At 36.5% G+C, this 14083-nt stretch overlaps 1 protein-coding gene across 3 annotated transcripts in view; it reads left to right on the plus strand.

Annotated features, from left to right (window-relative positions):
• Positions 1–10117, plus strand: part of LETM1 (leucine zipper and EF-hand containing transmembrane protein 1) — a 65863-nt gene extending 55746 nt beyond the window's left edge. For 2 of the 3 annotated variants that reach the window (XM_073342749.2, XM_073342751.1), the window contains 4 exons: positions 2669–2803; positions 3544–3734; positions 5635–5791; positions 9720–10117. In XM_073342749.2, coding sequence (XP_073198850.1) covers positions 2669–2803; positions 3544–3734; positions 5635–5791; positions 9720–9869 — 633 coding nt within the window. In that variant the 3' untranslated portion in view covers positions 9870–10117. The remainder of the gene's footprint in view (positions 1–2668; positions 2804–3543; positions 3735–5634; positions 5792–9719) is intronic. The other variant, XM_073342750.2, reaches the window with a different exon arrangement.
• Positions 10118–14083: the final 3966 nt, after the last annotated feature.

A 14083-nucleotide genomic window follows, 5' to 3' on the forward strand; every position in this document is an offset into this window, starting at 1 on the left:
TGGAGTAAAATAACGTATATGGGCTTTTCCCACTTAGTCACGCACCTTAAATTTAACTTCTAGTTGAATTTCTCTTAGTTTTTTTGGTTAATTATTGTAAAATTTACTGTTGTTCAGGAGATGTGATGATCAGATTTCTCTGGACACCAGTGCTCCTACAGATCAACATCACTGCTAACTTTTTAAATGAATATTTTAAATTGCCTTTTTAGGTAATCATCACTGCCTTAGTTAAATGAAAATAAGTAAGGTTGTATTAATAGCAGGATAACTCCAACAAAGAAATTATATAGTCACTTTTTTTGTGGGGCAAAAACTTACTGTTTTAGACGAGTAATGAGTAATTTTAGATACTTTCTGAAACAACTTTCTTTTAAACTGATTGCTTTAACCCATTAAATAGAAGATGCATGGATGAGTTTGTGCTAATTGACTGTCATTTTGTCTTAGCTCTGAGACTTTTCTTTATTATTATGTTATAAATTTTAGAAACTACATTGAAAATGTGTAGGGAGATTGATGCTACCTGTAAATTAAGAGGTTTCAGAGTAGCAGCTGTGTTAGTCTGTATCTGCAAAAAGAAAAGGAGGACTTGTGGCACCTTAGAGACTAACAAATTTATTTGAGCATAAGCTTTCGTGAGCTGCAGCTCACCTCATTGGATGCCTTCATCCGATGAAGTGAGCTGTAGCTCACGAAAGCTTATGCTCAAATAAATTTGTTAGTCTCTAAGGAGCCACAAGTTCTCCTTTTCTTTTTGTAAATTAAGAGAATGCCAGAACCTCAGTTTTGACACGAAGAAGGTTCTCACTGTTTGTGAGCTGATCTCTGGTTATTTGATGTGTGAGTGAGTGAGAGAAAGACGCTCTTTGATATGATTCATGCAGTAAATGAGATATAAAATCAGGTACACAAGCATTGAAAACCCAGTACTGGTTGGTGTCTAAACAATCATAGAATATGAGGACCTCAGGAAGTCATCTAGTCCAACCCCCTGCTCAAAGCAGGACCAATCCGCAATTTTTGCCCCAGATCCCTAAATGTCCCCCTCAAGGATTGAACTCACAACCCTGGGTTTAGCAGGGCAATGCTCAAACCACTGAGCTATCCCTCCCCCCCCAAGTTAGGTGTATGTAGAACTCAGGTCTGCAACTATTACTTATCCTTCCTTACTCTTAGAATCATAGAATATCAGGGTTGGAAGGGACCTCAGGAGGTCATCTAGTCCAACCCGCTGCTCAAAGCAGGACCAATCCCCAATTTTTGCCCCAGATCCCTAAATGTCCCCCTCAAGGATTGAACTCACAAACCTGGGTTTAGCAGGCCAATGCTCAAAGCACTGAGCTGTCCCTCCCCGCAATGTGAATGTACAATGTGAATGTACACTGGTATACTTGATTTGTGGAATACTGAAAGTTCTTTCAAAATCTTGTGCAAACATGACTTTTCCAAAATAAACACACACAGTTAATAAAGAAGCATATTTCACTGTCAGAAATGGAATAAGGTGTTAAATGGACTAGCAAAAGAGACTTTGATATGTTAATGGTTGATGGCTTGCCTACCCCCCCACACACACTCTTTAAGTACCACTTGTTAAGTTGGGAATTGCAGCTATGGTGATCTGACAAAAAAGCAAAGCTTCTAGCCTGATTTTCTTGCAGATTTTTTCAGGAGAAAATGTTGATTCCTCATGCTACTGCTCAGCAAGTACATTCACCAAGAAGGGTCAGAGCTATCATTTAATTATTGGGAGAGTACATTATGATCTGTGCTCAGTGTTCATTTATCAGTGAACTGGGAAAGGATAGGTGATGAAGTGAACAGGCACTTTCCCATGAAGCAATTGGGTGAAATGCTTTTCTCATAAGATGGGCAATTAGAGCTAAATGTCACAAATAATTATAGCACTTTACAGTCTGTGCTACTTTTGTAGGCTAAAATGGTATTTATACAATTTTTTTCTAATGGATTAATGCAAATGTGTTTGCTTATGTCTTTGTCTTTATTTTAATTTCCTGGCTTCAGCTAAAGAGATTACTAGCCTTTCTTAGTTCTGTTTGTTTGTGACGAGCCATTTTTCAAGTCTAGCTTCTGGTGTTCTCATTTTGGGATAGTTGAAGGTTAGGATTTTTTACTTTTAAGTATTCGGTGTTTAAAAAGACACCAGTTTATAAGTCAGACAACTGTCTTGAAATGTGTTATCTGCTAATTTTACAAGTATTACCAAAGATTACTATAAATGTAAAGAGCTTAGAGGAGGAAGGAACTTTTTTTTTCAATTGATATGTGAATTTCAGAACTTTTCATAGTCAGTTTCATTCTTTCTTCTGTCAGTCATTTCCTCTGTTTGTGTTCTTTCACACAGCAACAGGTAGGAGAGAAACACTTTTTAAACAGTGGGGAAATATGGCTGTGAAAATCACAGAAATTGCCTGAGGGGCTAAAAGACAATTATAGTAACAAAAACTATCTTTAATTCACTTTTTAAAAATGAGTAGATTGATTGTTCTAATATACGTAACATCCATGCACCAATCTCAAAATATCAGTCTATGTATTTTACCTGCTCTGAAACCTAAAAGAATATAGACTCTCACTGTGTCAGTTTTTTTCTGAAAGAAACCACAAATGTGTCCTATGCTCATTTGGATACTTCACTTTTTAGGGTGAGGAAATAACCAAGGAGGAGATTGACATGCTGAGTGATGCTTGCACAAAACTGAAGGAAAAGAAGAAATTGTTAACAAAAGAAAAGGAGGAGCTTGAGGAGCTAAAGGATGATGTTCAGGAATATAGTGAGGTAAAGAATGGGGTGTAGAAGGACTATTTATATGCTTGCTCTGTCCATACATATTCTTAGAAAAACTAACCTTAAACGATAACAATTTTTGTGTGCTGAGATAACCCAAATTGGAAATTGTTGGAGAAGCCTACTTGCTCAGTTATTGTGTGGTACACTGTCATGCAGGAATGTCAGATCCTCAGCTTGTGTAAGTTGTTGAAGTTCAGCTGAAGTCAATGGAACTATGACAGTTTACATCAGCTGAGGATCTGGCCTCTGGTCTTAACTCCATGCTCACTGGGCTGACTGTGCTTTAGAGGCAGCTTGATATGAGAGGGGAATGGAGTGCCTCTTAGAATCAATGGAGAACAATTTCTTAAATCTGTAAAGTGGTGTTGGTGCTGGCTGAAAGAAGTCCGGGTCCAGTTGTACGACACTGGAAGGATGTGGGGTTGAAATCCTAGGATGGATGCAAAGGTTTTTAATTGGGAGGAGGGGAACAGTTGAGGATTCTTAGGACTATGTAAGGGACATGTAGAACTAGCCACAATGTTCATTTAATATCTAAAATTAACCTTCATTTTTAATCTCTAAATTTCACTGTTCCCATGTGTCTGATAATAGCAATAACTGCTTCCTCTCCTGATACAACCTTTTCGATTTGCATATGACTCCTGCTTTTCTGTTAGACATTACTGTATTTGTTGTTGCAAATTTATCTTCTCATTAATGCTTTTTTGCTTGAACATCTCCTCTAGGATTTGCAAGAGATAAAGGAGCTATCTAAAACAGGACAAGAGGATGTGGTGGAAGAGTCTAAGGCAAGCAAGAGGTTGACCAAAAGGGTGAACCGAATGATTGGACAGATTGACAAAATTATTAATGAATTAGAGACAGACCAAAAGGTGGTGGATGGACAGTTTGACAGTGGTGCTAGCCCACCTATTGGGTAAGTGAATGATGGCAACACACTTCCTTTTCAAAAAACTCATTCACTGCCATCAATCTGTGTGGTAGGCTGAAACATGAATTCTTGCCTTAGGTTGGTTTGGAAAAAAATTAATTAATACTTTTGTTTCAAAAGTTTGACGTTCAGTTTAATTCTGAAAAGTGACTGCAAAAATAGCATTGTGGGCTTCAATCTCAGTGTCTCGGTGATCTCCATCTCAAATCTGGTTAATATACAAATAAAAAGATGGGTTTCTCCCCAAACTCTGAGTCCTGCAAATTCAGTCTGAGCTTTGAGTCAGGATGGGTTCTTTGGGACCTTGCCTTCTTGTGCTTGACATCGGTAGTAAAGGTTCTGCAGGCCGAATCATGTCCTCAGTTACATTTGTGCAGAATACGTCAACATTTTATCTTGGCGCGCTTTCTGACTTCCAAACAAATTCCATAAAGGTTTTATTATGCAGATGTGCTACAAAATTCAAACCTCAGACACTCATGCAGTTCTGATTTCAGTGGGAGTCTCTCTTCTTGCCCCTCCCCCACCTTCAAAACTAAGGAACACCACAGCTCTCTCAGATTAATGTTGCAGTCAGGCTGCAGAATCAAGTTTCAGGCCTCATTCTGCTGCTTGGTGTAGAAATATAAAAGAGAGTCTGTACCCCAAACAGTTTATAGTCTAAGGATGAGTATTCCCTTTTTTATTAAGTCTTCACTCAGTTCCTAGCTTAATGTAAATTATTTCAAGTGCTATCGTAAGATTAAGACAAACATGATTAAAGGTAGTTGTAGGGAAAAACAGCTGATGACCAGTCTTAGCTGACAAAGAATGGCCTATATATTTTAATCTGGGCTTGCTGAATGTTTGTGGCCTCAAGTTACTTTTACCATTTGAGTCTGGTCACTGCAATGACGTCCATAGCCTCAGGATTGTCATGGCATCGGCAAAAATCCAGGAATTTTTAATGATGGTCCAGGGAAACATCCTCCCCCTTCTGAAAAATCAGTCTGTGGCCAAAAACCTGAGGTTAGGCAGATATGGAGTTAAAACCGTAGTAATAAAAACCACTTATCTTAAAGGATTGTTGATTTCATCATCTTCTGCATCTCTGTGTGACCTCGGTTGGAAGGTGTAAATTAGGGCTGTCAATTAATTGCAGTTAACTCGTGCGATTAACTAAAAAAATTAATCATGATTAATCACAGTTTTAATCGCACTGTTAAACAATAGAATACCAATTTAAATTAAATATTTTGGGATGTTTTCCTACATTTTCAAATATATTGATTTCAGTTACAACACAGAATACTAAGTGCTCACATGTTGTTTTTGATTAAAAATATTTGCACTGTAAAAATGAGAAACAAAAGAGACAGTATTTTTTCAGTTCACCTCGTAAAAGTACCGTAGTGCAATCTCTTATTGTGAAAGTATAACTTGCAAATGTAGATCTTTTGTTTGTTTGTTACATAACTGCACTCAAAAACAAAACAGTGCAAAACTTTAGAGCCTACAATTCCACTCAGTCTTACTTCTTGTTCAGCCAATCGCTAAGACAAACAAGTTTGTTTACTGAGGCAGGGTAGTGCTCCCTGAATGAATAGGACAAAGGTCTTTAGGTGCTGAGGAGCACACACACTTTACCAAACGTATTTCAGTTGTCAGTGGCTTCTTGTATTTGTGCAAATCAGCATGTGGAAACCGTAAGAGTGAATATGTCTGGAGGATAAAGACCTATCTAAAGAACTCTAATAACTGATAAATAATTCACTTCTGCTTTTTTGTTTTCAGTTCTTGATTAGGTTATAAACTTTTTGTTCAATATAAAATACAATTACATGTCCTTTACTATCCTTTCCTCTTCCTTCTTTACTTCTTTGTAGTAACTGTTTGCTGTATACAGGTTGTGTTTCCCCTTTAGGGAGAATCTCATCAGTATCAGCGAGCTTATTAGTGTGATGAAACAAATCCAGAAGTTTCCAGAGAACAAACTGAATAGGATTGCTGAGGCATTAGATGAAAACCAGGACGGCAAGATTGATATAGATGATGTTGCCAAGGTGAGTCTGCAGAGTAGTTTAATAAAATAAAAACAGTATTACACACTTACAGAACTGCTGAGTTAGGCTACATTTTACAATTTTCACTTAATTTCATATTGTTTTCTTTGCCCAGATCTTTATTTTGATCCTGCTGTGATTTAGAATATCTGAAGGATAGATCACTCTTTTGTGTTTGTGTTTTTAATTCATACTACCCACTGCTAAATTAATGGAGACTTTTTACCACTGGTTTGGGGGATGTGTTCATGATTTGCCCCATATCCAGCATTCACCTCTTCATCCTTAAACCAAAAGGTTCACTTTCCTAGTAAAAACCACATCTGTAGCTCTAACCCTCCCCTCCACAGATGAGCATATAATCTGGGATGCCTTTTGGTGGTACTCCCCATCTCTCCTACTATCCAGCCAACTTGACAGCTTGTTTTTTAATTAAAGCATTATGCTAGATATTTATAAATTAACTAAGTTTATGCACAATGCTTTGGCATATGAAAATACAGTTTAAAATAGTATTTGAGGAGGCAATTGGGAAGGGGGTAGCAAGGGAGGAAATATTTGTTCCCTTCTCTTAAGAAAAGTGCTGTGAGATTTTTAATGACTACAAACCATTAAGGCTGGTATTAGCCAAAATTTTTCCCTACTATATCAGAATACTAAACCATACGAACATATGAGAGATGCTTCATTGTGCCCTGCATTTCTTAAGCCTAGGGCACAATGACAGTCGTCCTGAGAAGGGAGCTGTTTGTCTCTGAAGCTCCTCTGCTGTTGAGCTACAGAATCTCTTCAGTTTTGAAACTTTAATCCTGTGGAGTTTAGGAGTTGTGTAGCAACAGAATTTCACAAAAAGGAAAAGGAGGACTTGTGGCACCTGAGAGACTAACAAATTTTTTTGAGCATAAGCTTTCGTGAGCTACAGCTCACTTCATCAGATGCATTCAGTGGAAAATACAGTGGGGAGATTTATATACACAGAGAACATGAAACAATGGGTGTTACCATACACACTGTAACGAGAGTTATCAGGTAAGGTGAGCTATTACCTGCAGGAGAGCAGCGCCGGGAGGGGGGCGCGGGCGACGACCTTTTGTAGTGATAATCAAGGTGGGCCATTTCCAGCAGTTGACAAGAACGTCTGAGGAACAGTAGGGGAGGAAATAGTTTTACTTTGTGTAATGACCCATCCACTCCCAATCTTTATTCAAGCCTAAATTAATTGTATCCAGTTTGCAAATTAATTCTAATTCAGCAGTCTCTCATTGGAGTCTGTTTTTGAAGTTTTTTTTGTTGAAGAATCGCCACTTTTAGGTCTGTAATCAAATGACCAAAGAGACTGAAGTGTAGAATACAGTGGGGTGTATATAAATCTCCCCACTGTATTTTCCACTGAATGCATCCGATGAAGTGAGCTGTAGCTCACGAAAGCTTATGCTCAAAAAAATTTGTTAGTCTCTAAGGTGCCACAAGTACTCCTTTTCTTTTTGCGGATACAGACTAACCGGCTAACAGACTAACAGGCTGCTACTCTGAAACAGAATTTCAGGGACCCCAATAGTCTGAACCCTCCCATGTTTCTTTTAGATGCACATCATGCCCGCTTCCCATTTAGTGCACTTTGGATATTCTGGGTTGTGCTGTAAATACTGTCCATTTCCTCTCCTTCTAGCTGTCGTGTTCCATTTTTTTTTCTCCCTTCCCACAGTTTTCCTGGCCCTCCCCTGTTTTCCTTTCTGTTACTTCAGTGGTGTGGAAGCAGCTCTAGGGATGTACTGAAACCCTTGTTAAACATTTAGATTGGTTCATTTGAAAGTCATTTTTCTGCTTTACACAAGTGATGACTTATAATAGCAGTGAATATAGTAAGAGCAGACTAGAAAATACAATATCTGGTCTGCTGAATCAAATTTTTTCCTTTTTTCCTCTTTAGTAAAAGTCCACTTCTTTTAGGCCTTCAGTTTTTAAAAAAAAATCCTTTCACAGCGGCTCTGAGCTGTTGTTGCATTCAACTACATTTATCAAGTTAAATAAAGACTAAAAGCTGAATCCTTTTCCTGATGTAATTCCATTAACTTCAGAGACTTAGGTGGTTATACGAGAGATGAAGTTATCCTTAAATCTCTGTGGACTGAAATCACCATTGTGGACTTTTATAGTATTTTATACAGGGATAATTAACTTTCTTCCTTTGTCTTCAAAAAGATTGAAAACCCTTTTAATTTTTTTTTAATTAAATGTGATTTTTTGCTCTGCATTTGGTTTACCTGGGCTTTAGGATCGTATGTTTATTCATAGTGTTTATCTATGATAATACTAATTTTTTATATGTCAAATTTTATTTTTAAAAAAGCTACTTCAGAAAAACTACAGATCCTGAAATGAGCTATTTTTCTGTTTTTTAAAAAAATCAAACTAGTGAGGGTTTTTTAAAATGCTATTGTCTCATCATTTTCTCATGCTTTCAGGTGATTAAAACTTTTAATTAGTAATTTATTTTAAAACCTAATATTCTTTTTAACTTGATAATGTTCTTTGATTTTACTCAAGAGGAAGATGATTTTACTCAAGAGGAAGATGTTAAGTGTATTAAAACACATCTGTGACATATATGGTAGTATTTGAGACACCATCATTATTTGAGTCTGTTTGAGACAACTATATTTTAGCTGTTGGTAAATGTTGATTTTACAGTGGTGATCACTCTTGTAGGATACAACCTGCTTTTAAATTTTGGTAAAAGCAAGTCCACATAAAGCAGAAGTGTCACACTCATTTAGCAGACAAAAGCTGAATTTAACTTATGGTCTGTGGGCCAGGGTATAAATTTAGGACTATGTACTATCTTCAGTCCATGGCAGATTTTCCACTTCCTTTCATTTGGAGGTCTGCACTAAGATCAAGTGCAGAAAGTGGCCTTTTTGTACTAATGAATATCGGGTCTGCTTTACCACTGCATTATAGGTTCACACCAGTATAATTCCACTGGTTTACAGCTAATAACACAATAGTAAATCAGGTCCTTAGTTATGAACATTTTGTATTATTTGCTCAGAACTTTATTGTTGCATTGAGCATCATTCAGTGCGGGAAAAAAGTCAGCTTTAGAGAAACCAGTATTTCTGCCCTTCATTTCTCTTCCTGCTTGTTCCTCCTGTTCTTCTATCTTAATTTCTTTTTCTCCAGCAACTTTCAGTTCCCACCCCCCCGTGTCCTTCAGTTCCAGCCACTAAAATGAATAGCAGTGTAATATTTCATGCTGATTTTAAATGTTGTCATTATTGGAATTTGAGCAAATACCTCAATGAGATAATGTGCGATGGAAGAGTTCAAACCTGAATCATCTTTTTAGGCTGCCTGCAGCCTTAGGAAGACACTACTGCATGAGGTTTACACTCAGTTCATGTTTGGAAGGCTTTCTTCACAATCAGTAAGGCCTACTAATATTTTAAAAAATGAAAATTCAGAATCTGAATGTCATGTGGCCTGCCCACATAGTTATACCAAGCAGCCTCGATGCCTAACGCCCCTGCTCTAAGGGTCAGATTCACTCTAGGTTTATTTAGTGTAGAGAATGCAATCTGTTGTAGCTTAAGCACCTTGAGGGACAAGCTTTTGTGCATCTGGTCCTTAATGTCTGCATGCATGTCCATAGCAAAAAGAACTTGACAAGGACAGTTCATTAGGAACTGAGCTTAGATCTCCAACCACTTTACATGAGTCATCAAAAAGCCACTGGATTTTATAATTTTTAAAAATATTGCAAAACTGGATTTTAGTATACGATCACATGCAACCAGTGGAATAACTCTATTTTGCTTAGACCTATGAGAGAGAGCTATTTGTCTACTAATTAGATTTAGGGTGTCAGAATACTTCACCTATGTAAAAATTAATGTTTTTGTGGATTTCCTTTTTTATGTTCATGTAGGTGGTAGAATTAATTGACAAAGAAGACATTGATATCTCTACAAGTCAGGTTGCTGAGATTATGGCACTGCTTCAGAAAGAAGAGAAACTGGAAGAAAAAGAGAAGGCAAAAGAAAAGGTTGAGAAAGAAGCTGTGGAAGTAAATAATTAAACTTCAGAATCTGAAGTAAAGTCCAATTTAACCAATACAGCTTATCTTCCAGTGTACTAAAGCCTGTATATATATCAGTTGAGATTCTGTGATGATGAAAAATGTTAATGCTTTGTCTGTTAAATGAGTTTGCTAGTGGCAAATCAAAGGTATATTTTGTGGAATATGGAATCAAATAATTTCTATTATCAAGCAAGTGATTTTACCATCATTCATAAAGATGAAAACCTTATGATTCTTTAAGAGCATGTTCTTCGCTTTGGAATCGTGTATTTGCAGTCATCACTGTGGTGTAGTGAATCACGAAACTTGATAGTTTCCAAAACATTAGTATAAATAGTGTATCTATCATGGAATAACATGTGTGAATGTCATTTATTTCCTTGCATCATGTAAACATCTGATCAGCAACCGTTAAACAAGGTCCAACATTGTTCTTCCGCTTCCTCCTTGAGCTTTTTGCGTAGTTTAATATAAATTTTTCCTTTCATCAAAATATTTCATTTTCCCTTGACACTACTGAAGGGGCTGTGGCATCAATAGTAAGTGTTTAGATTATTTAATTTTTTTCTGAGCTTCATATCCGTCCGCTAAACTGTTGCTTTACTAATACAGAATGTGGCATACTCTGATCTCTTGTGTTAAATCAGCTGTTTTATCTGTCACTTTTTTTATGAAAGAGAAATTCAGTAGAACTGAAACCTCCAATGAAGAATGATTTTTATGAGTGCCTTAAGCTTATTGTGATTGAAAAGTGGGAGTGGTTACTTCTAAGGCAGTTCTCATAATTCCATATGAATTATTAAAGCATTGGGGAAACAGGAACCTTTAACATACTTTCAGAATGTGTTCTGACACATAAATGGGAGAGTGCATATTTAAATACAGTAGCTAAAGTAATTGGAAGGGGAAAATGCCAATGGTGGTATTTTACATATATTTTTAAAAATTGCAGTTATAACAAAATGTTCGTTCTCATCTACCTGAATCCTGTATACAACATAACAGGCTTTCTTACCTCTTGATTTTTCATCTCAGGTATGAAATCACTAACCACGTGACAGTCAGAAAACATTATATAAATCTGTTCATCTCATGGCTGGCCTTACTGCAATGTTACCAAATATCTGGTATAAACAATGTTTTGAGTACATGGTTTGCTTTCTGGTTAACTGGTTCTTTTATTCAGTTTCTTCTCTAATTAAGTAATAAATTAATATTCGCAACTAGTGGATCTGGATTTACAACTCCATGTCTTTTTTTAAAAACTGAAGATTTAAAGCACAAATATTGACAATTTTAGTGTATTAATTTATTTTCTGATCAGTCTAAATTTCCCCTTGTTTCTTAAATTTCAGATTTAATTTGCCAAGGAATACTAATATTATGACTTTCACCAGTGTTCTTTTCATTTTGCATCCAGTAGGTCATAGTCTCAAATTTTTGTAATTATCATATTTATACATGTTAAACCTGCAACTAGAATGCTGTACATGGAGGAGAATGGAGTCTGTACCTTTTTTTCTATAGTAAAAATTATGTAATATTTCAAAAGTTTTGACTCCCAAACACATTTCAGTGTAATTCTTTATTTTTTTGTGTTAAATCTGAATTAGAATGACAAAAATGTTTATAGAGACATGGGATCGATATGGCTACAACTACACTGTAAACTAAAATGTTTATAGAAACTCCAAGTTAGTGGAAAAGAATATAGTTTGGGCATTCTTACTTGCATGGTGGATCATTATATTTATTGAATTGCTTCTTGTACATTTTGCTGTGGCAATGTACAGTTTGTTAGCTAATCTTAGAAGCAGGGTAAAAATGTTTAGTTCACAGCTGTAGAACATTTTTAAGTCTGTAAACTATGCAGTTTGTAAAGAAAGATGCTTACAGTGGGTAATGTGACTGATTCTCCTGAGAAGCACTGTAATTGCATCTTACTGAGTAAACTGTATTCCACCTGTGGACAGGTTGAAATTACAAAGTATTATGATCTTTGCGATTCTTTTACTGTATTTTTTTTAATGGATGGGCATATCTGCTTTCCTTTAAGTAAGGGTGAGGTATAGATTCCGGCATGAAGTCAGTTTCAAGATGTGTATTTATAATTTGACTATAACCTTTAAGGCTAAAACTTGCCCAGTATTCCATACCGTGGGCTGTACTTACCAAGGCATTGAGACATTTTGTCCCTGGTAAGTTTGGTTGTGTCTTTTGTTCATTTGAAATATTAGGTAGAGTGAATGAGAAAGGCTCTCTAAAGTAGGTGATAGATGTTTTTAAACAACATCCTTATTAAATGCATTCTGATACATTTATGGCTAAACGTTTTTCCTCTTGGACTCACCTGAAAACTGATATATTGAGATACTTGAATCAGTTAATTTAAAAGCACTGATTTCAATAACCAATGTCAGTTTCCCCTGTCATCTAAAGAGTTTTAAATAAATCATGTATAAATCAGCAATAGCTAAATGTGTTAATTTATTTTGAAAAATATTGGACATCCAAGGTACGTGGCTTAGAATTCTTAATGGCGAGCGTTATCTGCCATTTTATATAGTAAGTGGGCAAATCCATGACTAGCTAGACTTACTGCATGTTCTGCAGGTCTCAAAAATGTTGGCACGCTTCAGTTAATCACCAAGGGCCCCAAATGCAAAACCCTTCCTTAGGTAGTTTTATGGAAGTCTTTTAAACTACACAGGTTAATGGGGGTGGGGGTTTGGCAGGACTGGGCTTCAAATCAAGAGCTTTACTGCCTCTTATCTAGACCAAAAGAATAAATAAAATACTTCAGAAGGGATTGATGACTTTTAGATGTACAATAGCTGGTCATAGAACTTGCTCCTCTATGAACTATTTAATCAGGAGGTCTACATATTTTGTTTAAATTTATTGAAAGGTTTTATGATATTTGAATGAGCTTATGAGTTACACAAGCTGATCCTTCAAACTCAGTTAGGCAAGCAGTAAGATCATTGTTATATCTGTTTCAAGTTCAGGTAATGGTCTGATTTGATAAACAATTTAGCGGGGAAATTACATATGAATCTTTATTACTTATGGCTTACCAAAAAATTCCAGTTTGACAACAGAGTTAGTGAAATAGAGCAAAGTAGTATGTCCTTTATCTTCTGCCTATGACATAATTAGGTACTTTTCTAACTTAGTCATATTTCATCAGTTAAACAGTTCTTTCCAGCTCATGTTTTTTTCAAATACCCACTTTCACTCAGCTCTTCATCAGCAATCACATGCAATTGTTAAATCTGTCTGCCAGCTCGGTACCAGAAGGTTAATTTTATGGAGCACTTGTCATCTTTAAAAGATACTAATATTAACTGTTTTTCTGTTTGAGTGCCACATCTAACTTTTAGTGATGGTAATGGGAGTTTTTCCATTGAGTTCAGTAGGAATTGGATCAGACCTGAAAAAGGCAGTTTTTCTTTTTTTTGCCTCATTTGTTTTGATGTGTACATTGCACCCTACCAAAAAGCATTAAAGAAATTCATAAAGCTCTATAAACTTGAACTAATATCTTAAAAGAGTATTTGAAATAATTGGCCGGGGGGGGGGGAGGTTAGAAAGAAAAGCAAGATCTTAAATGCGGACAGGGATACATGAATAACTTTCAATTACAAACCAGTAGTCTGAAAGCTTTTTGATTCCCAAGACCTGAGTTTTTGAGATTCATTGTTTTTCTTGTGAGAATAGATGACCTCATTAATTCCTGAAGTGTGCAGGGAGCTGCATTCATGTAGGAGAAACACAGAACATTAAACTTGGGTCTTGGCAGATAAATGCTTTTCAAATATCTTTGCTTAGAATGTATAGCTAGGGTCTCCGATCCTGCAAAAAGAAATGTGTGGGCAGACCTATGCCTCTGTACAGAGCTGTGTTGATTTCATTGGGGCTGCATGCAGGCATGGATCTCTTTGCCTTAAATGGTAGGCTTTGTGAAAGGGACTGGCTCTTCTGATTTGTGCAGTTTGGAATACTACATGTATAGAATCATAGAATATCAGGGTTGGAAGGGACCCCAGAAGGTCATCTAGTCCAACCCCCTGCTCGAAGCAGGACCAATTCCCAGTTAAATCATCCCAGCCAGGGCTTTGTCAAGCCTGACCTTAAAAACCTCTAAGGAAGGAGATTCTACCACCTCCCTAGGTAACGCATTCCAGTGTTTCACCACCTGAGTTTTTTTT

This window comes from Lepidochelys kempii, chromosome 4, assembly GCF_965140285.1.
Source record: "Lepidochelys kempii isolate rLepKem1 chromosome 4, rLepKem1.hap1, whole genome shotgun sequence".
NCBI lineage: Eukaryota > Metazoa > Chordata > Testudines > Cheloniidae > Lepidochelys > Lepidochelys kempii.